This window comes from Xenopus laevis, chromosome 7L (assembly GCF_017654675.1).
Source record: "Xenopus laevis strain J_2021 chromosome 7L, Xenopus_laevis_v10.1, whole genome shotgun sequence".
Taxonomy (NCBI): domain Eukaryota; kingdom Metazoa; phylum Chordata; class Amphibia; order Anura; family Pipidae; genus Xenopus; species Xenopus laevis.
The window spans coordinates 60912101-60939233 of record NC_054383.1 but is presented as its reverse complement, the minus strand read 5'-3'; the positions used below and the strand labels follow the sequence as shown (position 1 = coordinate 60939233).

The 27133-nt window shown below is 39.9% G+C and overlaps 1 protein-coding gene across 1 annotated transcript in view; it reads right to left on the bottom strand.

The window, feature by feature from the left end:
- The window catches only part of slc43a1.L (solute carrier family 43 member 1 L homeolog), a gene marked incomplete at its 5' end in the record, with an annotated part of 502690 nt that overhangs the window by 158467 nt on the left and 317090 nt on the right, over positions 1 to 27133 (bottom strand). Inside the window, 1 exon segment of the mRNA NM_001094328.2 lies at positions 12391 to 12426. Coding sequence (NP_001087797.1) covers positions 12391 to 12426 — 36 coding nt within the window.

The window sequence follows — 27133 nt, the reverse complement described above, 5'->3', positions numbered from 1 at the left end:
ATCTAAAATGGGTACCCATGCCTTATTGCTCCAAACTACTGAGTCGCAAGGCTTTCCCAAATTTGTCGGTTTTGGTGAAATATCTGAAAATTGCTTCAAAGCTTCAACTTCCCAGCACCATATCACCCATGTGTCATTACGTACTAAGAAAAAGCACCCTTAATATGATTGCCAGGGTTCCTCTGAACATTTTGGTGGCCATTGTTCATAAGTTTACCAAGGTATCTGGCATTTAGAGGCCCCAAAATGAAGTTAGCGCATACAAACAGTCCCGTGGGTAACTTCAGCTAATGAAAAATCAACACATTGACTGCATTTTTGTGGGGTAAAACACAGAAATATATGTTTACCCCCCAAAACCCATATATTTTTGGAAAGTACACATTCTACAGAATCTAAAATGGGTACCCATGCCTTTCTGCTCCAAACTACTGAGTCGCAAGGCTTTCCCACAATTGTCGGTTTTGGTGAGATATCTGAAAATTTCCTCAAAGCTTCAACTTCCCAGCACCATATCACCCATGTGTCATTACGTACTAAGAAAAAGCACCCTAAATATGATTGCCAGGGTTCCTCTGAACATTTTGGTGGCCATTGTTCATAAGTTTACCAAAGTATCTGGCATTTAGAGGCCCCAAAATGAAGTTAGCGCATACAAACAGTCCCGTGGGTAACTTCAGCTAATGAAAGATCAACAAATTGACTGCATTTTTGTGGGGTAAAAAACAGAAATATATGTTTACCCCCCAAAACCCATATATTTTTGGAAAGTACACATTCTACTGAATCTAAAATGGGTACCCATGCCTTTCTGCTCCAAACTACTGAGTCGCAAGGCTTTCCCACAATTGTCGGTTTTGGTGAAATATCTGAAAATTTCCTCAAAGCTTCAACTTCTCAGCACCATATCACCCATGTATCGTTATGCACCAAGAAAAAGCACCCTAAATATGATTGCCAGGGTTCCTCCGAACAGTTTGGTGGCCATTGTTCATAGGTTTACCAAAGTATCTGGCATTTAGAGGCCCCAAAATGAAGTTAGCGCATACAAACAGTCCCGTGGGTAACTTCAGCTAATGAAAAATCAACACATTGACTGCATTTTTGTGGGGTAAAAACACAGAAATATATGTTTACCCCCCAAACCCATACATTTTTGGAAAGTACACATTCTACAGAATCTAAAATGGGTACCCATGCCTTATTGCTCCAAACTACTGAGTCGCAAGGCTTTCCCAAAGTTGTCGGTTTTGGTGAAATATCTGGAAATTGCCTCAAAGCTTCAACTTTCCAGCATCGTATTGTCCATGTATCATTACCAGCATAAAGCATCCTAAATATAAACATATGGGTCTACTAAACAGTTTGATACCCAATGTGCATAGATATACCAAACTATGTGGCGCACAGAGACCCCCAAATGACAATATGTATAGACATTTTCACGGCTGACGCGCTGGCTGCTGCAATATAACCACCCGGTGTGTGTATTATGCGACATTAGCCCACCTAACAGTACAGAGACCCCAGAAAACCATATATTTTCAGAAAGTACACATTCTGACGAATCCAATATGGGTAAATAAGTGTTTCTACTGCAAACTGCCAAACTGCAAAGCAATGCTGAACATAACGGTTTTTATCAAATTTCGGAAAATCGTCACAAAGCTTGAATTTTACCCCATTATATGCCACACATTTCGTAACGTATCAGCATAAAACATCCTAAATATGAACGCCAGGGGTCTACTGAACACTTTGATGCCCAATATGCATAGATATACCAAACTATGTGGCGCACAGAGACCCCCAAATGACAATAGTGTATATACATTTTCACGGCTGACGCTCTGGCTGCTGCAATATGAGCACCTGGAGTGTGTATTATGCGACATTAGACCCCCCTAACAGTACAGAGACCCCAGAAAACCATATATTTTCAGAAAGTACACATTCTGACGAATCCAATATGGGTAAATAAGTGTTTCTACTGCAAACTGCCAAACTGCAAAGCAATGCTGAACATAACGGTTTTTATCAAATTTCTGAAAATCGTCACAAAGCTTGAATTTTACCCCATTATATGCCCCACATTTCGTAACTTATCAGCATAAAACATCCTAAATATGAACGCCAGGGGTCTACTGAACACTTTGATGCCCAATATGCATAGATATACCAAACTATGTGGCGCACAGAGACCCCCAAATGACAATAGTGTATATACATTTTCACGGCTGACGCTCTGGCTGCTGCAATATGAGCACCTGGAGTGTGTATTATGCAACATTAGACCCCCCTAACAGTACAGAGACCCCAGAAAACCATATATTTTCAGAAAGTACACATTCTGACAAATCCAATATGGGTAAATAAGTGTTTCTACTGCAAACTGCCAAACTGCAAAGCAATGCTGAACATAACGGTTTTTATCAAATTTCTGAAAATCGTCACAAAGCTTGAATTCTACCCCATTATATGCCACACATTTCGTAACGTATCAGCATAAAACATCCTAAATATGAACGCCAGGGGTCTACTGAACACTTTGATGCCCAGTATGCATAGATATACCAAACTATGTGGCACACAGAGACCCCCAAATGACAATAGTGTATATACATTTTCACGGCTGACGCGCTGGCTGCTGCAATATAAGCACCTGGTGTGTGTATTATGCAACATTAGACCCCCCTAACAGTACAGAGACCCCAGAAAACCATATATTTTCAGAAAGTACACATTCTGACGAATCCAATATGGGTAAATAAGTGTTTCTACTGCAAACTGCCAAACTGCAAAGCAATGCTGAACATAACGGTTTTTATCAAATTTCTGAAAATCGTCACAAAGCTTGAATTCTACCCCATTATATGCCACACATTTCGTAACTTATCAGCATAAAACATCCTAAATATGAACGCCAGGGGTCTACTGAACACTTTGATGCCCAATATGCATAGATATACCAAACTATGTGGCACACAGAGACCCCCAAATGACAATAGTGTATATACATTTTCACGGCTGACGCGCTGGCTGCTTCAATTTGAGCACCTGGTGTGTGTATTATGCGACATTAGACCCCCCTAACAGTACAGAGACCCCAGAAAACCATATATTTTCAGAAAGTACACATTCTGACGAATACAATATGGGTAAATAAATGTTTCTACTGTAAACTGCCAAACTGCAAAGCAATGCTGAACATAACGGTTTTTATGAAATTTCTGAAAATCGTCACAAAGCTTGAATTTTACCCCATTATATGCCCCACATTTCGTAACGTATCAGCATAAAACATCCTAAATATGAACGCCAGGGGTCTACTGAACACTTTGATGCCCAATATGCATAGATATACCAAACTATGTGGTGCACAGAGACCCCCAAATGGATATATAGTAAATAAAATTTACAAGGCAAAACAAAATAAGGCAGTAAAGAGTGAAATGCAAAAAAATCCAATAAAACCACAAAAATCAATGTTTTTTTCCAGACTCGTGTTATCGGCCGTCAGAATCACAGTTTGAATATTTTAGCTGGGCCAAACAGGTTATACGGCTAGAAACAAGTGAACACAACATACGCAGAGCTGAAAATGCAATAAAATGGCTAAAAATTCAATAAAAATGCTAAAAATGCACCAAAATACCCAAAATTGCAATATAATCACCGAAATAACATAAAAAAGATATTGCACAGTACGGTTAGCGAATACGCTATTCGTAATGGCAATAAAACATTTTTTTCAGCCAAAAAAAGAAACGATGCGATAAGAAAAAAAAAAAAAGCCACAATGCCATGTATGTGCGTGTGCGTGTGTACAAATGGTAAATTACATGTTATGTGCGCGTGTGTGCGTGTGCACATGTGTGTAAGTGCAGTGAGTGTAAGTGACCCCCCCAATCCCCAAAAATGTATGTGTAAGTGTGTGTAAGTGTGAATCTAAGTGTGTATTACTGTAATAAGTGTGTGTTGGTGTGTTTGTGTGTGTAATTGTTGCACTAACCTGAAAAAATCGCTGGAGACTGTTGCAGGCGATCTGGAAGGGCCTCAGGAAGAGATCTGCGACGTCCTCTGTGTGCCTGTGCTGTGGGGGCGGAGATATCCAGCGCGGTGTAGGCTGCAGCAGCAGGACACGTAAGTTACACGTGCCTGCTGCTGTTTTTGGGCCCCTGGGCGATCGCGCCCCAGGGGCCACTCGATCCCCTGCTCTGCTCGTTGCCTAGGGGCAGGGGATCGATGCGGAACGGAGCGAGCGGCTCTAACAGCCGCTCCTCCGCTCCAGAACCCGGAAGTGCTGCATTTCAAGTTACTTTTCCACAGAACGTAGATTCTACGTTCTGTGGCACTTAAAGGGTTAAACTCAGTAACATCTCTTGACAATACTGGTGTCCTTGGTATATTATTAACTTTATTGTCCACAGGTATTTGTTTTTGTTCATGTATTTGTGTTGTTAAATGTAAATCTTTGTTTTACATGTTGTCTCTGTTTAGTGTTTTGTGTTCTATTGTATACAGTCACCACAACAATGCAATGGAATAAGTATCTTCATTGTTTTGGTTAAAAACACTGCTAAAAATTGCAGACCATTAATTTTTAACATTTTCTTATTTTTTTTTTTTTTTTACTCTCTACTTTCATAATGGTACCTATGGTTTTTTTTTCCGGTACCAAATGGGGGTTAATCATAGTTCCTAAAGACCATCAAAAGATGCAGTAGATGCATGAAAATGTTTTTAAATTTTTTATCGTTATTTTTGTTTTTTTTGGAGCTCTCATTTTATAGTATTTTTTTAACAGAATGTATTGAACAGATAATAATGCTAAGCATATGATCCTACTCTTGCTTTTTTATTTCCAGGATCCATGAAGCTACATAGGAAAAAAAAATGTGGGCCCTGAATCAACTGAATTTGGTTATGTTTTGAGAGGCAAATGTGAATTTTGAATTTTATTAAAACAGGTTTCAGAACAACATTACTCACACATACTTAATCTAACTGGAATGCATAGGGCACAACTTTCTTCTTAGAATAAGTATGTTTATGTATATATATCAATATAAGTATGTTATTTATATTTATGTTTTTAGCTAATGATCTGGTTCGTTGTTTTTACATAGAAGTGAATTTAAATATAAAATTAGAAGGCATTATGCGGATAAAAATAACATTAATTTAAGAATATGCAGACTAGCGAACAAATGTCTATATTATATAAAGTTAATTTGATGTTATGCTACATGAAATGTATGTGTATATGTAATGTGCAATGTTTGGTGGTATTGACAACCGATGTTATTGCCATATCTTATCATGTGTGAATGTGAGTGAATGGTGTAATGTTCTGTCCCCTGCCCATTGGCATAATACACAGAGAGAGCCACAGGTCCGAAGAGGATTTGCCACAACTTGCGAAGAGGATTTGCCACGACAGTAATTATGTTTGTTTTCATAGAATATCCAAAAGTAGGTTTGTCATTCAGACACACAAAAAAAAAAGTGGGGAATGTAGTACTGAATTTTGGATATTCAACAATAAGCCCATACACGCAATGGGTTAACAGATATCTGCCTTTCCATCAATGGCAACTGTGACGGTGCAAGCCTGGACAACAGCCACCCTGCCATAAAACAATCCTTACAGCTACAGTAATGTCCATATCAAAGAGATGCAAATAACTGGACATACTAGTGTGGGTGAAGGGATAGCAAGAGTTCCCAAGGGAATGACACTCTGCTCTCTGCTGGATCAACAAAGGGATAACTGGAGCATTGGATTATGGGATTTCTTTCACAGTGCATCCTAACTTGATTTCAGTCCCTTGTCTATCTAAGAAGAGATGAACCATCTTCAAGAACAGCTAACATTGACCTGATTGGCTGGGACTGTCTTTTGGGTGGGCTTGTTTTGGGAAAAGGGTAGTATGCTTGTTTGAATGGTCTTCCTTATGTGTATATAAAGAGCATTGTAAATACTTTGTTAGTTAGGTCACTTTCCACTCCCTTCCATTGCATCTTTCCCTATCTTTTCCCTTTTTATGTTATACCTTTTAGTTCCTTTGTAAATAAATACCACTTATTTAAAGATCAGTCTGTCTCAAGTCATTAGCCTGGCACCCCAAAATAGAGCAGATCTAACACCCTATAATCTGGTTTTAGGCAACAGCACTCCACTTAAACTGTCCTAACCTGACTTACTAATGCCCTTTTAACAGCAAAAGCCAACAACCACTTCTCACTACTACTTCTGGATCTCTTGGTTGCATTTGACACTGTGCATAATCCTCTCCTCCTCCAATCCCTTGATTTGCTTGGCCTTCGTGACACAGTCATGTCCTGGTTCTCTTCTTACCTTACTGATCATTCCTTCAGTGTCTACTACAATGAGTATAATCTTTTCCCCTACCTCTTTCTGTTGGGGTTCCTCAAGGCTCTTTCCTGGGCCCCTTATTGTTTTCTCTTTACATTTCCTCCCTCAGCAAACTAATCAACTCATATGGTTTCCAATACTACCTCTATGCTGGCAATACTCAGATCTATACTCTCCTCTCCTGATCTCAACCCAGAACTCTTAACTTGGGTCTCCTCCTGTCTGTCCACTATCTCTACTTGGATGTCAGAACACTACCTTAAATGAAACCTCTGAAATGGAAATGGTTCTCTTTCCCCCAACTAACACCCGTGACATCCCAGAAACATGTTACATAGTTAAATTAAATTGGGTTGAAAAAATACAAAGTCCATCAAGTTCAACCCCTCCAAATGAAAACCCAGTATCCATACACACACCCCTCCCTACTTTTAATTATATTCTATATACCCATACCTATACTAACTATAGAGCTTAGTATCACAATAGCCTTTGATATTATCTCTGTCCAAAAAATCATCCAAGCCATTATTAAAGGCATTAACTGAATCAGCCATCACAACATCACCCGGCAGTGCATTCCACAACCTCACTGTCCTGACTGTGAAGAACCCCCTACGTTGCTTCAAATGAAAGTTCTTTTCTTCTAGTCTAAAGGGGTGGCCTCTGGTACGGTGATCCTCTTTATGGGTAAAAAGGTCCCCTGCCATATAATGTCCTCTAATGTACTTGTAAAGTGTAATCATGTCCCCTCGCAAGCGCCTTTTTTCCAGAGAAAACAACCCCAACCTTGACCCTCATAATTTAAGTCTTCCATCTCTCTAACCAATTTAGTTGCACATCTTTGTACTCTCTCCAACTCATTTATATCCCTCTTAAGGACTGGAGTCCAAAACTGCACAGCATACTCCAGATGAGGCCTTACCAGGGACCTATAAAGAGGCATAATTATGTTTTCATCCCTTGAGTTAATGCCCTTTTTTATGCAAGACAGAACTTTATTTGCTTTAGTAGCCACAGAATGACACTGCCCAGCATTAGACAACGTGTTATCTACAAAGACCCCTAGATCCTTCTCATTTAAAGGGGATCTATCGCGAAAATCAAAATCTCCTCATGGATAGTTGGGGTGAAAATAATAATATCTTCAAATATATTTCTTTAGCAGAAATGCTTACTTTTTTTGTAAAATGACATTTTACTACATGCAATGAGGGTGCTTTCTCTGAGAGACAGTTCAAGCTACTGCTGAATGGGAGTGGCTTCTCACTAGCTATGATGTCACTTAGCAACTAGCAAAGTCCCACCCTCCTCCATGCTGAATAGCATCCTCACACCAACTGTTACTCTGGAAGCTCCATTTGAGGAAAGTAAGGCTGTCAAGGTCTGCACATTCTCCCAGTCATGTACAGACAGAGTGACTGGTAAATATTCTACTGAGTCCCTGCCCCCTTGTTCTCCTCCCCCCCCCGCTGGGTCTGCTTCCTCTATAGTTACGACACTGACCACCTTTACTCTGACTAATGGTGTTGCTTGCTCCTTTGAAGACCCATACCCCAAGTGTGCATCTAGGTCTATGCAATAAAATTAGGAGTAGTATGTGTTACCTGAAGTTCTAGTAAGCACTACTTAACACTGACTTACCTTGTGTGTAATGGGTGTGTGTAACCTGCAGCCTTTCAATTGGGATTGCACTACAACTACTGGGCATATCTTGAAGTTGTATATCAACAACAGACATTTCTGAAAATCACCTAAAAATATTGCAATTGGCTGCATTTATTTCACCCAATTTCTTACATACCACTGGAAAACACCATAAATATTAACGACAAGAGTCTACCGAACAGTTTGTTGCCCAATATGCATATATATACTAAAGCAGCTGACATGTACGGACCCCAAATAAAAATCCTGAAACACGGGAGTATTAGCTAAGCAGCATCATCAATCTGGAGCCACATACTCCTGTGTCTCAGGACTCGTATACAAGCTAATGTGTGGCAGGGAAGGAAAGTTGTAAGGAAAGTAATCAGTCCACCTTTATTTCCACATGCCTACTGAAAGGGGAGGGAGGGGGAGCTGCAGAGGAAGAGCAGGTTACTGTGAAACACGGAACTTTTAAACTTAGCTTTTAAACTTAGCAAACTACAATGCTGGCTGCAAGGGAGGTATGCTGGCTGGCTGGGGGGACTGGCTCAGGGGAGAGAAGGAGTTTCTTCATAAATTTATTAAGGAAACACAACGAAGGAGCTTTGAAGCCCCTGAGCTACCAATGTGTCTTTACACAGCCCTGACTGACAGCAGGGACAGCCAATGAGAGAGAGGATAGTGCTGTTATGCAAATAAACCCGACCCGACCTAAGAGCTGGCCAGAGGCAGGTAAGAGAGAAGCAGCTAGGCATGGATTCACTATAATGATGGCAGTATTTTAAAAACTGTACATTTTTTTTTAATACATTATATTTAGACATTTTGATAACTTGATGCAATGATTCTTTTTACCAATTTTTAATTTTGCGATAGATCCCCTTTAAGGAAACTCCCAACATACTGCCATTTAGTGTATAACTTGCATTTATATTATTTTTGCCAAAGTGCATAACCTTGCATTTATCAACATTGAACCTCTTTTTCCAGTTTGCTGCCCAGTTTTCCAGTTTAGACAAATCACTCTGCAAAGTGGCAGCATCCTGCATGGAACCTATAGTTCTGCACAATTTAGTATTATCTGCAAAAATAGAAACAGTACGCTCAACGCCCACCTCCAGGTCATTAATAAACAAGTTGAAAAGCATGGGACCTAGTACAGATTAACAGTATCACAGTTAACAATTCCAGTAGCACCCTGTCTCCCAAGGCCGGGTGCCTTGGGGTTATCCTTGATTCTGCCCTGTCCTTCAATCCTCATATCCAGTCACTTAATAAATCATGTCAAAACTAAAAATCATATCCAAACCATGATCATTTATCATCCAAGATGCCGCCAAAATTCTTATTCACTCTCTCATCATATCACTCTAGATGACTGTAGCTCTCTGTTAATTGGCCTCCCCCCATCAGAGACTGTCATCTCTCCAGTCCATAATGAACACTGCCTCCAGGCAGACTCTCAGCAACCACTCCTCCTCTGTCATGCCACTCTGCCAATCCCTGCACTGGCTTTCACTACCTTTCAGAATAAAATTCTGAACTAATGACCCTGACAGTCAAAGCACTTCATAACTCTGCCCCACCCTACATCTCTGAACTCATCTTTAGGTACTCACCCAACCTCTTACTACGCTCCTCTACTAACTTGCTCCTCAACTTTTCTTTCATTACCTTCTCATATGCTCACATTCAAGACTTAAGGGGCTGCACGCTCCCATGATATGTCTGGCTTTCTCCCAAACTTTCTACTTTCAAAAGATCTCTTAAAAGACACTTATTTAGAGAAACCTATCCTCATTCTGTTTAAGTACCAAATGCAATTCCATATGCTACATCTCGTACCTTGCTTAAATCTGATCTTGCCCATTCTCACACCTTGTGTCTCACTCCCTTGCCCTTGTAGATTGTATGCTGTTTTGCACAGGACCTCACCTTTTGTATACCGGAACTGGTTGTTATGTAACTCTATGTTCTAAATATGTAATTTGTGTGATTTTTGTATAAACACATTTATTTAACATTGCTGCACAATATGTTGGCACTCTAAAAATACATGTTAATAATAATATTAATAATAATAAACATGATTGAGCATTATGGGGGGGGGGGGATCTGCAATAAGACTTGATTATCAGGATTTCTCCCTGAACTAAATCTGGGCCTTTATTCTAAACTTTGCTGCAGAGCATGGCCATCCAGCCCACAGCCCTCCTTGTATGCCACCCACAGCTTTGGACTGGGGCATTGTGGGTCCACCGGGTGCGCAATCTACTCCCCTGCTCATGCGTGCTGCATAATGTTGATGTTTTGTCCCAAACTGCCATTCTTCTTCTTAACTTAACTTGAACAGGTGATCAGAGGAGCGGGCTTGGGCCTGGGCCCATTGGGTTTTTTCCCTGTGTCCCATCTGACAATGCACCCATATGAAAGTCTGGCTGCTATGTGTATTAACTGGCCCCGCATTGTTCACACGTCAGATGGTAAAATACTGCATTGTTCACACCTGTAAAACCCTATATTATTCTCACCTCTGCCTGCCTTACACTGCCTGGTGGGAGGTGACCCTGGTGGGAATTTGTTCTGGGGGTAACTATTTGAAAATAGTTGTCAGGGGGTCCCTAAGGTGCTTATGTGCTGGGGTTTCCGTGCAATCCACAACTGGGAGTAAAAGTGGCTGTCAAAAAAGGGCCAGGGTTAATGGGATAAAGCCCCCATATTTAAAGGGCACACCATATATCAAAAAAGATACCCTTTAACACATCTCAGTCCTTAAAAAGACAAACATGTATTCTAAATACCATTAGAAAAGAAGAAAAATACAAACAGACCCTATGGTATTCATCCTTATGCATTTAATTCCCTCCGGTTCTTAATCATAGGCAGTAACACTAGGGTACCAGCAAATATTTTAACAGACTTAGCCCCTCCTATTTCTATATAAAACTCAGAGGGCTTAGCCCTTCTTCTCAATTAAGTAATGATTTTATACATTTAAGGGGCTCAATTCTTAACCTGCATGTAACATGTATATGTTGACCAAGGATATATTTATGTAAATATGTATATTTATTCTTATATACACATGTACATAAGTATTCCTGGTTATAAGGGTTCTTTAACGAAAGAGATAGTTCAATCAAAATATATATATTTATTTACAAAACTATTGACACATATCTACAGAAATAATACACATAAAACAAGTTACACTACATAGAATGTATAACAAATAGTTACAAAGACAATTAGAAATATGTATATGCTGGATCTAAATCCACTGCCTCTCGGATACTCATCCTTCCATTAGGTCTGTCATTTATGTCCTCACTGCAGGAACTCTCTGGACTCTCTGCCTAACTTAGCCTATTGTATTAACCTATAGACTGACCATAAGTACATGTCAGGTTCTGATTGGTCAGTGACCAATACATTAATCTTGGGGGGTAGGGCATGGATTCCTGAGGCAGTTCATTCCAGAATCAGGACATTGGAATGGGGAAAGGCAGTGTGTAGACAGGAAGGTTGGCTTTTCCAGCTGCCCCTGGTCAAAGGGGAGGGGATTTAACAACTGTATGCTACATTGGGTGTCTTTGAAGCTTGTCTTTGTTATGTCCTGATACTATCTAATATGTAATTACAAAACATTCTTAGATACAAATCACAATGTATATATATACAATATACACATATTGCATATAATAAAGATATAACACAAGCAAGTCTCCCTGAGGTAACATATAAATCTTAATTAAGTTCTAATATCATAACAAGCCATTATACAAATTGTCACAATAAAATGACTCATTTATCTAGAACCAATGGAGGAATGTAATATCGTTCACTAAGCAAAAATTATTCACAATACGTTCACAAAGCAAATAAATGTTCATGAAATTAACAACTTTTGCCTTTGCAAACACTTTGCCTCTCACACGACAGTAGGATAGCGATTGTGAATTTTATAGTTTGTACGCACTAAATGCAATAAAACTTCTAAATGAAAAAGTTATGTTTGCTCCAAAAGTATTGCCACCTTTAAGCAGGTCTTAAAGGTTTGTACTGCTCAAATAAGATTCGCAATGTGCAATTAAGATTCGCAATGCGCAATTAAGATGCAAAAACCAATAAAAGCCTAATGAATAATATATTGCGACATGCAAATTTTTATTTGCAAATTTGTTCTTTGTGCAAATTTTATTGCATTTCCCTCCAATGATTGCCCTTGTACTAAACTACTAGTGAATCACACATAGTAACTGGACTCTTAATAACTGGACTCTTAATAGCATATTTTTTGTGATAATTATAACATTTCTTACAAGTCAGAAGGAAATGTTCATATTTAAGTGCTCTTTTACCTTCATAATCTGCTTCCAACTTCAAACCTTTGGGAACTGGAAACAAACAAAAAAAACATAAATCAATAAATAAAAAGACTTTAAAATGTAGGCTTCTTAGGCTAAAGAACCATAGATCTGTTGTATTGCAACATTTTTTCTCAGGAAAAGTTTTAGTGATATAGATAAGATTTACTGATGTAGATAACTTCCAATTATTGACACTAGCATGCAGTATGTCTAACTATAGTTCAAAAGTATGGAAGTTGCCTATTCATTGATGCATACTTCTATTATCCATATGCTGAACACTTTTTTTTTTTAAAATTCAACTCTGCTTTTATTGAAGAAAGTACACGGTACAAAATGCAAGGACAATTTCACAAATTACATGTTATAGATCACAAAACATGTTTTTTGCTATTCCCCATACCTTTCCAAGGCCCTCTACTATCTTTGAACTATTGAGAGTTCAGTTTAAGCTAACATGCCTTGTGCTAACAATTTTACTATGTGACATTTGCTATGCAGGTGGTCATGGAGATCTGGTGTGAAGACCAAGGCTCCCAGACATTGATGATTTTGTTTTTCTTGACTGGATCTGTCTCTGACATTATTTCCATGGTTCTCCTCGAGTTTAGCTGGGTATTTAATTTTTGTATCATAGGAGTTTCCGTTTCTTTCCAAGATTTTACTATTAGAGTTATTGCGGTGTTGAAAATTTGAAACAGCAGACGTCTTTCTTCTTTTGTTATTTTTATTGGGTATATTTGAAGTGGTAGTTGGGGTAGGTACTGTTTAAGTATCTCCTTTATTAATTTAAAGACCCTGTTCCAAAAAGGCAACATCTTTGCACATTGCCACCACATGTGGAGCACTGTACCCTGTTGACCACATTGTCTCCAGCATAGGGTAGCATAGTTTTGACAGATTTTTGCTTTTCTAGTGGGCGTTAGGTACCATATGCTTGTTATTTTTGTATGGGTTTCTATGTGGTTTGTGCAGTGCATAGCTCCTTTTGGACTGTTTCTATTTTCGTTCCATTGTGCTGGTGTAAATTGCAAAATGCAAATTTGCAAATCTTGCTCCCACTTCTCCACATAGGGTAGTTTTTGGGTTTCGTCTCTCTGGGTTTGCATTTTGTAGCAATCTAACAAAACCGCTTTACCGTTCCAGAATTTGCCACAAAGGTATTACTCCGGAGAGATTTGTAATCTGAATTTATTGATCATATAAAGTGTGCTATTTGTTGATAGGCATAGAGTTGGTTTTGCGATAATCCAAATTTTTCCATTAGGTCCTTGAACCGTTTTAGTGTTGTTGCAAAATAGAGATCACCCAGCTTATGAATTTCTACTTCTATACATTTAGTATAGTGGTACAAAGTATTTAAATGCTATTATTGGTAGCAGTGGTGATGGGAACGATTCAAATTTATATTTGAGTGATGTTGTGTCCCAAATTTTCAAGGAGAGTTTTGTAGTAGGTAGTAAGTTGTTTTTTTGGAGTCCAGAAATACTGAGTGAGAATTTTATCTTGCACCATGTGTGTCTCCATATCTACCCACATTTTATACCCCCTATCAGCATGCAATCTAATAACTGTTTCAAGTATTGTTGCCACATAGTAGGATTTTATGTTGGGTACACCCAACCCTCCCGAAGCTCTAGAATATTGTGATATAGCAAAGGATATTCTCGGAGGCTTTTGTTGCCTCTTTGTAAGGTTGCAAGGAATTGAGGGGGGATAATTATTTGTGACATTCTAAACACATATAATATCTTAGGAAGCAGATTCATTTTTATTGATGTTATACACCAATACCAGGAAATTAACTCTCTTTGCCATCAATTACATTCTCATTGAACCAATTTAATTAGTGGCAGTAGTTTATAGATCATCTCCGGATCTTTGGGTAGTTTGATTCCCAAGTATGTTATATGAGAATCTCTCTACTCAAAGGTGTGTGGTTCTGAGTAATCCCTACTAAAGCTTGTTTTGATATATTGATAGTTAGTGCTTGTGTTTTCTTAGTATTGATCTTATACCATGATATTGTCTGGAAGTTCTCTTTAGATGTTAGGCAAAGATTCAATGGGGTTTGTAATGACCAACAATATATCATCTGCGAATCCTATTTTTTTATGTCCTGCAGAAGTGGATACACGCTTTATATCTTGGTTTTCCCTTATATTCTGGGCCAGTGGCTTGACCAATAAAGCAAAAATCAGGGGTGACAAGGGGCAGCCCTGCCTAGTCCCATTTGTTAGCTGGAAGGCGCCTGACAGGGCTCCTGCTGTACAGACTTTAGCTGTTGGTTTTTGAATATAATGGTTTTAAAAATGCCTTTAAAAATGATTCCCCCAACTGGAATTTTGCCAACGTGGCTTTCATATAGTCCCAGTTTACCCTGTCAAACGCCTTATCTGCGTTCAAAAACAGCAGAAGGGCCGGCATTTTGGATTGTTTTAGTATTTGTAGGACATTTTGGAACATCCTGGTGCTGTCTGCACCCTGTCTGTTTAGTATGAACTCCACCTGATCATTCTTGATGAGGAATGGTAATACTAGGTTCAATCTCTGTGCTAGAAGTCTAGAGTATATTTTGAGTTTGGTATTGAGCAGTGGACTGCAACAGTTGGAATGACACTTGAGGATATTAGGATAGAGACTCCTTTAGTCTTGTTTTGGGAATAGGAGTGATAATTATGGGGATAATACCTATTGGAAAATCTTGGAGGTGATTCCTCCCAACAGGCTGTAAAAAGTTCTTCTCAAAGAATAGTGTAGTGATCCATTAACCTCACATCAAAAATCATTCAGAAAACAAATACAAATCATTCCAAAGCAAAGACATTTCTTTAGATGAGTCTCTCCTATCAAATCATACAGCAGGTTGCAGGAGTAGTATATTGTACATAGCAGAATCCTTAAAGGAGATTTAAAGTTTAACATAGAAGTAAGCTACACTTGCCCAAAGGACATGCACTATCCTGCTGTCAGTTACACGAGTTAGGGACCTAGCATCAGAAATTAATTTAATAATCAGTCCTGTAGCATCATTCATGCAAATCTCGTTGCTTTATGATTTACAATAACCCCTAAATTAGCAGTTCAGATAAAATCCAAGATAGTGACCCCCCTGTGAATAATTCTTAATGACTAAATCATAAGAGATTTTGAAACTTTAAACTGATGCAGTATGTTCACTACATAAATACTGCATTCTACCCATATTTGTTTTCAGGGCTTAGTTCACTTTTAAGTTAAAGGGGCAATTTTCTTACATATGAAGTAGACAGTGAAATTCTATGACAATCTGCAATTATGATTTGTGGTTATATGCCATGAATTTATATAACTGTTTGTTCTGTAGCGCTCTATTTAATGCTTAGTAAAGACACACCTTAAACCAGGCTCTGGTTTGAATAGCAGACTGCAGAAGATTGATTGCAGATGATAAAAACAGAAAGATAAGTAACACACACAATAATACAAGTAATACAATGTAGCCTTAGGTTTGCCAGACATGCCAATGAAATATTGGCATGTCTTTTGATTCCCTATTTCAACCATCTCCTGTCCTATTCTACTACTACTACTATTACAAATGGAGGAGGCTTCACAACTATGTTTTTATCATGGGTGACTTCAGTTATACAGACATTAACTGGAGTAATGGGTCAGCCAAGTCAGTTAAAGCTAGCCATTTTGTAAATATTTTTTTTTAAATTTTTAACAAATTTCGATTGGTGTTCGATTGGTGATATTTATATGGGACCTGCAAAATCAAATCGAATTCAAATTGAATTAGATTCGAGTTTTTTTCACCAAAAAAAAATTTAAGTCGAATAGTCAACTAGTTGATTTACACTAAAATAAACTTGAAATTCGAATTTAAAAAATAGAATTTTCAATTAGACCCTTGCCCCATTGTGTTGAGGTTGGCAAATGTGCTTTTAAGGCATTCAAGTTAGCTGGAACAGCTGAAACTTTTATCAGGTACAAGAAGACCAATGAAGCATGTAAAAAAAACAAATAGAAATGGAAAAAGGTATTGCAGCAAGGAGTAAAATGAATGCAAAATTATGTAAATAGTTATAATAAAATGATGCAATAAGGGATGGGAACTTTATTATCAAAGAGAGGTCAGTTAATTGATGAGAGCATGGTCTGTCTACACAAACGGGTTCTGGGTTTGGGATAACAAACATTACAGTTATAAGAGATACAGTACTTGAATACATTCCAAATCACAATACTATGAGTTTGTTCCAGCATAGTTTTATGTGCAATAGATCTTGGGAGGCTAATTTAATTGCCTTCTATTGGGAGGTGAGCAGGAACCTAGACTCTGGGATGGCAGTGGGTGTGATCTACTTAGACTTTGCTAAAACACAGAAGTTTACTAGTTAAATTAAAAAATATTGGCTTGGAACATAATATTTGTACTTGGATAGAGAGATGGCTGAAGTTTAGATTACAGAGAGTGGTCTTTGGTCCTTTTTTTTACCTTGTTTATTAATGAACATGTGGTAAGCATTGAAAGTACTGTTTCTATTTTTACTGATGATACTATCAGGACCTCACGGCCCAAATAGTGGAGAAGTCCGGATCAAGGAGGAAGCACTAGATACGAAGTCCAGCTCATGGTAGCCAAGCCAAGATCATAGTCGTGATTCAGGCAAAAGGTTCAGAAGGCAGGCAGCAAAAGATTGTGGTCAGAAGTAAAATAGAGGGTCGAAAGTCCAGGAATCAATTAATAAAGAATTTAGAAGCACCCAGAAATGCCAAGAAGTGCAACCTATTTTTGGGCTTGATAATCTTTGACGACCCCTAAGCTTACCTTCTCAACAGCTGCTCAGATCCCACTGAGCATGTGAGTGTTGCAGACACTTTCCAAGATGGTGACCCCTGTGACAAGTTTGAAGTCTATTGATCATTACTGCTACTGAGAAACTGAAACTTTGGGCTGGTGCAATAAGTTCAACAAATAAAATATGACATTTTTAGGGTTTAGTTCTCCTTTAAGGGATAAAAACACAATTTGTCTCTTTATAAGTCCCTGGTAAGGTCTCACTTTGTGTATGCAGTGTTCCAGTCCTTAAGAAGGAAATTAATAAACTGGAGAAAGTGAAGAAACATGTGACAAGACTGGTTAAAGGGATGGAGCATTTAAAATATGAGGGTAGCCTGTCAAGGTTGGGGTTGTTTTCTCTGAAGAAACGGTGCTTGTAAAGGGACATGCTTACCCTTTCAAGTACATTAGAAGGCATTTAAATGGTGGGGATCTTTATTTCCATTGAAAAGATCAATGCACAAGTGGTCACACCTTTAGACTAGAGGAACAGAAATTTAATTTGAAACAGTGTACATGGTTCTTTACAGTGAGGGCAGTGAGGTTGTGGAATGCCAGATGACATATTTTCTTAATGCCTTTAAGAGTAGCTTGGATGATTTATTGAACAAACATAATATCCAAGGCTAATTTGATCTTAATAGCTACAGTTCTTTTCAACTATGTTTCTTCTCACCTGTGACTAAAGAGGAAATCTCAAAATGTTTGGTTTCTTCAAAACTTACTACGTGCCTGCTTGATCCCATTCCTTCCAAACCTCTAAACAATCCCAAAATCTTAACTCATCTATTTGATCTTTCCCTCTCTCAAACATTCATTTGTAACTCTCTATTCTAAAAGAAACACCCTCTCTTGGCCCCTCCCATTTTTTTTTTTAAAGTTCTCTTTTATTCAACAAAAAAGGCAAATTGACATATCAGTACATATCAAGTAGACAAGTGTGATCAAAAATATACAGTCCACATAGTATATGCAAGCAGGTATACAAATAAAACAGTACAGTCAACAAGGGCAGGTTTGGATCAAAGCAATCACTGAACATTGGGATTAGGGTATACCTCAAGCCATTTCTCCCAGATTTTCTCAAATTTAGTTGAGGAGCCACGCGCTTCATAAGTGAGTTTGATAAGTGGTAAAGTGCGGTTGACCAAAGCAATCCAGTACTGAACTGAGGGAGGTGCAGGTTGAAGCCAATGAAGTATGATGGCTTTTTTAGCATAAAATAGCAAAGTACGATACAGAATTCTAACATGGGTTTGTGGAACCATACCATCTACGACTCCCAAAAGACAGGCTTCAGGAGAGAGGACTTCCAGGTTATTGCTCAAACATTTAACCACTTTACGCCAAAATCGAACAATCTTGGGGCAGGACCACAAAACATGTAAAAAATCTGCTGACTGGTCTTGGCACCTGGGACAGGCTGGAGATTTATCTGGGAATATAGTATGCAATCTGAGGGGTGTAAAATAATAAAGGTGAAGAACTTTAAAATTAATCTATCTCTAGTAGAAATAAGAAAGCTATAGCTAGAAGCAGTGGCTTCCTCCCATACATCATCACTTATCTCAGGGAGTATTGATTGCCATTTACGACGGGCCTCAAGCCATCAAATGGAGAAGGTCCAAGGTCTTGCAAAGCTCTGTATAATTTAGTAACTAGCTGTCTCGTACTCTCTACCCTAAGAATATCTTCAAACCAAAAAGTATGATAAGTAATTGGGCCCGGACCAAACTGGGCTCTACAAGCATGTTGCAGTTGCATAAACCGGAACACATTCAAGCTCATAGGAGCTACAAAATCTTGTAGTTGCTGAAAAGTTGGAAATTACCCATGTTGCAACAGGTCTCCAAGGGTTTTAATTTTACGAATGGGCCAATATATAAAATCAGGCAGATGTCGAAGGTGGGGAAGATGGGAATTGCCACACAGAGGGGTGTATGGAGTAAGCAAGGGATTCGACAAGTGCTGTAGCCTTCGTGCGGTCTGCCATGCATCATAGGGGCCCTCAATACAGGAGGCAGAGTAGTAGAGTCCTTTAACTTCATTTTAGGGCAGTGGCATAGGGATTCGATCAACCCAGGATAAGGGAGTGAAATAACATATTGGGCATATGTGACAATTGTGCTGCTATATAGTAAAACCAAAGATAAGGGAGTCCCAGGCCCCCATTCGAGACAGTAGCTGTAAGAGACTTCCAGGAGATCCTAGGGTGTTTATCCGCCCATATATATGAGATCAAAGCACTATTGACTCTGCTAAAGAATGATTTAGGTATCTTCGTGGGAGCATTCCAAAAATAATACAAAAATGTCAGTAGGAAAATCATTTTAAATAGATTAATTTTCCCCCACAAAGTCAAAGGAAGACCCTTCCAGGAGGTTGCCATTCTGATAAAAGTACCAAGCAATGGTTGTAGATTGTCATCAATAAAGGAGGAGTCTTTGGCGGTTACAATAATTCCCAGATATTTAATTTGGTCGGACCACTGTAATTGGAGAGATGGGGGTCGAAGGACACCAGGGACAGGATCCACCGGTAAAATGGAGAATTTATCCCAGTTGACCTTCAAGCCCGAGTATGTCCCATATTCTTGGAAAAGGGAAAGGGCATTATGAAGGGAAGGACCTGGATCTGCAAGAAATAGCAAAATATCATCTGCATATAACGCAATGCGGTCTTCGCAGGTTTTGTAGTGGAGTCCAGTTATATTGGTAGGCTGTCTAATCATAATGGCCAGAGGTTCAATTGCCAATGCAAACAATAAGGGAGGCAACGGGCAGCCCTGGCGGGTGCCACGATACAGTGGAAGTGGTAGAGAGTAGAGAGTTGGAGTTATTAACCCTACTCTGAGCCTCTGGATATGCATAGAGTAACTGAATCCAAGCTATAAATTTAGGACCAAAGCCAAATAATTTGAGTGTTTCCCACAGAAAGGGCCATTCTACCGTATCGAACGCCTTAGCAGAGTCAAGAGATACTATGATTCGGGAGTCGGAGTTATCATGAAGCATTTGCAGATTGATATAGAGACGTCTAAGATTAATAGAGGTGGATTTAGTGGGCATAAAGCCTGATTGATCCGGGTGAATGATAGAGGCTATAACCCTGATCAAGCGGTTGGCCAGGATTTTCAGTAGTATCTTGGCGTCCATGTTAATGAGTGATATTGGGCGATAGGAATCACAAGATTCAGGGTTTTTGCCCGATTTATGTATCAAAATTATCAAGGCCGAGTATAAAGAGGGAGGGAGTCGGTGGTCAACTAAGGAAGCATTGTACATAAGGAGTAGCTTGGGAATTAGGTCTTTGGCTACTGTTTTATACCACTCAGCTGGGAGACCGTCAACTCCTGGAGTTTTATTATTCGGAAGGGAATTTATAGTTTCCGCAATTTGCACAGTTATATCAGCTTCTAGGAAAGCGACCTGTGGGAAATCTAAACGAGGAATAGGGAATTGACTCGGGTAAAGACTAATGGACTCTGGGGATTTAGTTATTTGAGATTGGTATAATACTCCTGAAACGTCAAAATGATTTCATTAGGTAAGGATGTGACATCCCCATTTATTTTTTTAATTCTAGGGATCATGGTAGTGGGCGCGGAAGTTTTAGCCAAATATGCGAGTGTCTTCCCACTTTTTTCACCTTGGTCAAATAGACGCTGAGTAGCATATAATAATTTTTTTTGGTTTAAGGAGGTACGGGTGAGTTCCAGGGCTTTTTGGGCTTTACATAAATTATTATGGAAGAACTCTGAAGGTCGATCTACAAATTCTCTCTCAGCTGCTTGAAGCTCCCTTTCGGCCAACTGAATATCTTGCTTAGTGTGATTTCTAGCCTGCTTAATAGCAAATATTAGGGACCCACGCGCTACCACTTTAGAAGCATCCCAAGTTACAGCTGGAGTAGATGAATCCCCATTATTAATCCAATATTCATTGTATTCCAGTACCACCTTCTCTTGGACTATCGAGTTTTTCAACCACATAGGGCTGAGGCGCCACATCTTGTCAATAGGTTGGCTATTTATACAGATGGTTAAAAGGAGTGGGGCATGGTCGGAGAATGCCCTGGGAAGGTAGGAAATCTCTGATACCCAAGGTAGGAAGTCTTGTGAAGCTAGAGCCAAGTCAATCCTAGAGAGAGACTGGTGTGTGGCTGAATGACAGGAGAATTGTCTCATTTGTGGATGTTTCCAACGCCACACTTCAGTCAGTAACATTCCCTCTGCCCAAATCGCTAGTGGAGTAGAGGATTGAGTATTATGGGACATCTTATCCAATTGGGGAACAAGGGGAGAATTGAAGTCGCCAAGTAGGCAGAATGGGGCCGGGGGAAATTCCAATACCTTCTTAAAAATTAAGTCCAGGCGATCCATAGACATAGGGGGAGGGAGGTATATATTACCCAATATCAATGGTTTAGAATTGATCTTACAGTGTAGTAGAATGAATCTACCATACATATCAGTTTTTATCGACAACAATTCAAATAATAAGCGCTTCCTAACTAAAATAGCTACCCCTCTGGCATACGTAGAGAACGTGGCATGGTAGTGGTGAGCCACCCAGGCCTTTTTGAGCACCAAAATCTTTTGCCCAGTGAGATGGGTTTCTTGCAACAATAATAGCGAAGGAGAGTAGGATTTAAGGTAATGAAACAGTTGTGCCTGCTTAAACTTAGAGTTAAGGCCCCTAACATTCCAAGAGCATATATTAACCGTAGCCATTGGACCAAAACAAACATACAGATGCGGAGTGTACATTCAACATGCATATATCACACAATTTGCCAACAATAGCCTTTGTAATGTATAAAGAAAAATAGAAAAAATAAAAATTAACCCCAGAGACCCAACTAACCCCTTCCCACCCCTGCTCATACATAAACATAGTTGAGCCTATACCCGTAACTTCGCAACACCGGAGGAAAAAGTAAGTACGCAACTTTAGTGGCGGGTAGTGTACTAGTCCCTGGATTGTACCAGCCATAGTTTACGAAAAATAAGTTCCATACCAAGTATAGCAACCGCCATAGCGTCCCAGAGTATGCCCATTGTCTAATAAAGCAGACAATAAAAGGTGAAAAATTGGGCTCAGGAATCCCACAGGCAGCAAACGCTGAATGCTATAAGTAATGCCCGCTACAGCAGGAAAGTGGTAAAAGATGGCCATATTCCAGGAGAGATATACTCACGACCAGCAGACATTGAAAACGGTAAACAGAGGGCCTCATGGATCAGCATTACCACGACGTGGGGAGCGATGTCTCAGAGCATCAGGGATGTTTGTCTCTATCCACTGCATGATGGCTTCAGGCTGGTCAAAAAATACAGAGGAGTCACTAGTGGTGATGCGAAGCTTCGCTGGGAACATCAGAGCATACTGAACCTAATGCTCACGGAGTATCCGATGAACTTCTGTGAAGGAGTTGCGCTTCTTCTGAACAATTGTGAAGAAGTCTGGAAACAGTAGAATCTTGGCATTGCCTTGCATAATATCACCCTTTGGAGCGCGCCTCACGGAGCACAGCATCTCTATCCTTAAAATTAAGTATTTTGAGCACAACAGCTCTGGCTGGGGCCCCTGGAGGAGGCTTGTGTGCCGGGACGCGGTGGGCCCTTTCAATTGCAAACTGCGGAGAGAATATGGTAGGGCCAAGTTTATCTTTGAACCACGATTCCAGGAAAGTTTCCATATGCGCGCCCTCCGTCCCTTCTGGTAGGCCAATGATCCAGAGATTAGATCTGCGTTCTCTGTTCTCCAAGTCGTCAACATGTGCTATCAGTAGTTTCTGATCATGTTGAAGTCGTTGTATTTGGTGCTGTAGAGTATGTACCCCGTCTTCCAAATCACATATACTACGTTTAGCCTCACCTGTGCGCTCGCGTAGCTTCTGCATATCATGGCGGATAAGGGAGAGATCCACTCTGATCTCTTCTATCTTAGAAGTGACCATAGCCGTGTTTTCTGTTAGTTTAGCGGATAGAGATGTTTTAGATTCAGATATCGCCAACATCAGTGAGTGGAGAGACGGTTCCGCTGATGGCCCAGCAGAGCATTCAGCCTCTGAGGGCTCGGTCGTGGCGTGTGACGCAGTTTCCAGCACAGGATCCAAGGCCGCGTCGCCATCTTGAGAAACAGTTCTGCCAAAAAATTTCTGGACACTGTCCGCCTTGGGTTTCATGGCACTTTTAGGAGGCATGGTGCAATGGCAATGTAGTAAACTTACAGTCCAGGTAGATTCAGAAGTATATGGCAGTAAATAACAGCACAGGATCTATGAAGGTATGGGAGCTCCTGCTACCCACGTCTGCTCTCGATCACATCCAAGCTCCGCCCCCTGGCCCCTCCCATTTTGATAACTTTGTGCCATATATATGATTCTTTTAATCACTATAATGCTCATAGCTCAGTATACAAACAAATGATGCTATTACTCTCTGACCATAACCAACAGGAAACCCTATAATCTGGCTTTAGGCTACAACATTCCACCAAACTCATTTGGTTTTAATTATCAACTTTATGCTTATTTTAATCAAATATATTTTTCAATCCCTTCATTAACAGCTGAAATTGCATTCATTTTCATTTGTCTGTTCTCTTGCTCAGAGCATTTCACTTCTCTACTGTTATACAAATTCCAACTCTTCCGTCTGACCGCCTTCTGTTTTCTTGTGCCCTTCACATCCCCTCTTTAACAAATACACATTCAGCCCTACAATCATCCATACCTTTCTAATCAATTATTCACTGAAGGATTACTTTTCTTGTCTCTTGTTCTATCCTGTGCTATGGCCTTCAACTGTTCTTAGTTTTTGCTGACCCAGACATCTGGTCTTTCTGTTACGCTATATTCTTGCACAATATGAGTACGTGCAGTACTTAGCATAAACATGTTTTTCACAGCTGTATATCCAAGGTTATATTACACGCATGTAACACATCAATATTTTGGAATATTCTTTGTCCTTGAGTTTCATATAAGTTGTTGTAATAAACTGAACTTGTTATGAGTCTCACTGCCTACTAGTGTCTCTCTGTACAAGCTCCCGGATCCGAGGATGTACGGACGCGCTGTGAAGGTGACCCCGGGCGTCAGTAGCCGATTACCCCAACAATATGGTGTCGGAAGTGGGAATACAGGAGGCGGGGTGAGTGCTCTCTATTGTTTGTTTCTGATCCTGTAAGGGTGAGTGCTCTCTATTGTTTGTTTCTGATCCTGTAAGGTTGCAGCGCTTCCGTACCATTCTTTACATGTTGTGCATGTCATAATTGTCTTGTTATACCGGTAAGTGTTTTTGTCATTAATTGCATCCTAAATATTTTGCAAGATTAAGGATTACCGCTGAACTAAGGTGTCAGGTTTTGTCAGGAACCTACCCTTACTAAGCTTTCTTGCACTATATTTACCAATTATCTAAATTTGTTGCAATATTAAGACTTATCTCGGAAATAGATAAAAGTTTTGTCGGGACCTCTGATCTCAAGACTTTGACTTCTGATCTCAAGACTTTATCTAGTTCCTGATTCATTGCAACCTATTTATACTGTAATTCTGTGAAATTTTCTGATCATGGGAAATAAAGGTTCTAAAGGTGAAACGTGTAAACAATATGTGTATAGAAGAAGCCCCACAGGGGGATTTCATGTAGAGCCATAGGTAGATAAAATAGCAGGATGGGGAGAAGCTTTTTCTATACTGAACGTCTTGTGTCAGTGTGGTTCTTCTGGTGTACACCCATAATCTAATTAGGACTGGAATAGATATCCTCAGGACTGTTTGTGTCCTTATCAATTGTGGCACCCAAAGTGAGGCTGCAGGTTCTGACTGCTCATCAGCCGACACAAAGGACACAGGAGGACAGGACGGAGACTGATCACCTCTGGGACACAGGAAGACCTATTTTTTTTAGTTTCTTACTCGTGTCAAACCTGCTACCTATTATTGTTCATACCTGTTGTCTGAATCGACTCCTGGCAGCCAGCAAAAACAGGTATTTTCTTGCCTGCAGCTCTTTATTGAACCTGTATAGAGCTATCTATTACCTGGCTTGTGTTTAATGTTTTGTAATATTCTCTTTCCGAATGAAGTAGAATTAGATGATTAATGCATGTGGTATCCGGACGTCAATAGGGTGCTGTTACAACTCTTTCTCTGTACATCATAATGATAAGGCTCTTGTAGAGACCCCTGAAGCATGGTTCAAAGTTGCTACATACTTACACAAAGAATTTTGGTCCGAACAAAGAATAATCAAATCAAATGGGAATGTTAAAGTGATGTATTAGAAGCTCTAGCTCCACATGAGTTGAGTGGTTGTAACTCATATGGCATACATAGAGCCATCAACTCCCTATGCTAGGAATGTTTCCCGTAATCAGAGCAGGGGAGAGCAAGAATCAGAAAGTGCAGTAGAAAGTCAGGTAAGTGACATAGAAGAAGGTCAAGTAAGTGACATAGAAGAAATTCAGGAACGTGACATAGAAGAAGGTTAGGTAAGTGACATAGAAGAAGGTCAGGAAAGTGCCGTAGAATCAGAGGAAGCTAGAAAGAAAAGAGAGGAACAAGAAAAGCTGCAAGTAGAAGGTTTAAGTTAGAAAATAGAGAATAGACAATTCATCTTTCAGTGCTGAAAACAGCAGCGCTGATACAGGCAGTTCTCAGCCCCGCAGCCAAGCTCTACCCCGCCCGCAGAGAAAAAGGGGGGGTGGCGGGCGTCCCTGCAGCACGTCTCATTAACACAGACAGAAAGACAGAAAGCTCATTCCATGGACCGCACCAAATCTTAGAAGGATTTTTCAAGACGTTCCACACCCCTGTACTAATACACACAAATTTGGACAGGAACTCTTGTTTATCCATAGTGCCCATAACCCTAATTGGACTGATATGTTAGTTGTAATCATACATGTGTGTGGTCCAGCGGATTACTGCTGACTCAGCCCAAGTAGGCATCCTGTATCTACACAAGCTGCCTTTCTTATCAGTGCCCCCATCCCTGACAGTTTCATAGGTAGGGACATCCTTTGTAAACTAGGGTGCACCATATACTGCATTCCGGATTGAGTGTGTGTGTTTCTGTCCCACCGCAGTAAGTGTCTGAGATGACTAATACCCCACATACAGCTAATCTTTTGTCACTCAAAGAAATGTCTAAGGAGGAATCTTCCGTACCTCCTGAATTACAATGTGTCCTAGGTGATGTATGGGCTTTATCACCGACAGATATCTAGTTGATGTCATCCATCCCACCTGTGTCCAAACAAGTAGACCCTGCCCAAAATCCCATAGCACCCACTGTCCAGGGCGCAAGTAGAGGGGATTCGACCCAGTAAAGTTGTTATTGCATCCCATCCGGTAGTGCCTAATCTGACTACCAAAGCAGGTTGCAAAACTCCAGAAGGTGATTTTTCTTTTTTGCGCTTAGGCAATTGCCCTGTCGCACCCCGTGCTCTGTTACCATATTTGGTTGCTGCCTCACATGGTCTCACCCACATTTCAAAAGGGGGGAGGTGTGATGCAGTATCAAGAGTGTGGTTTGCCCCGGCTTCTCATCTATCGCAGCCAAATATGTACAATCAATGTACCCATTTCAGATATTGCAGATAGATTACATACAGCTACCTAAATGTTGTACTTATGAATATGTACTCGGTTGTGTTGACCCATTCTCTAGGTGCACAGAAGCCTGGTCCATTGCAAAAGCTTCGGCTGCAGCTACTGCTAAAAAGCTGAGTGCAGAGATTGTTTGCAGATATGCCTGAGGTATTATCCTCCAACCAAGGTACACATTTCACTGGACAGGTAATGCAACAAAAAAGACATTGGGATACATCAAATGCTTCACACACCCTGACAAAGTGAGGTACATGGATTTGATAATGTAAAAGATGAGCC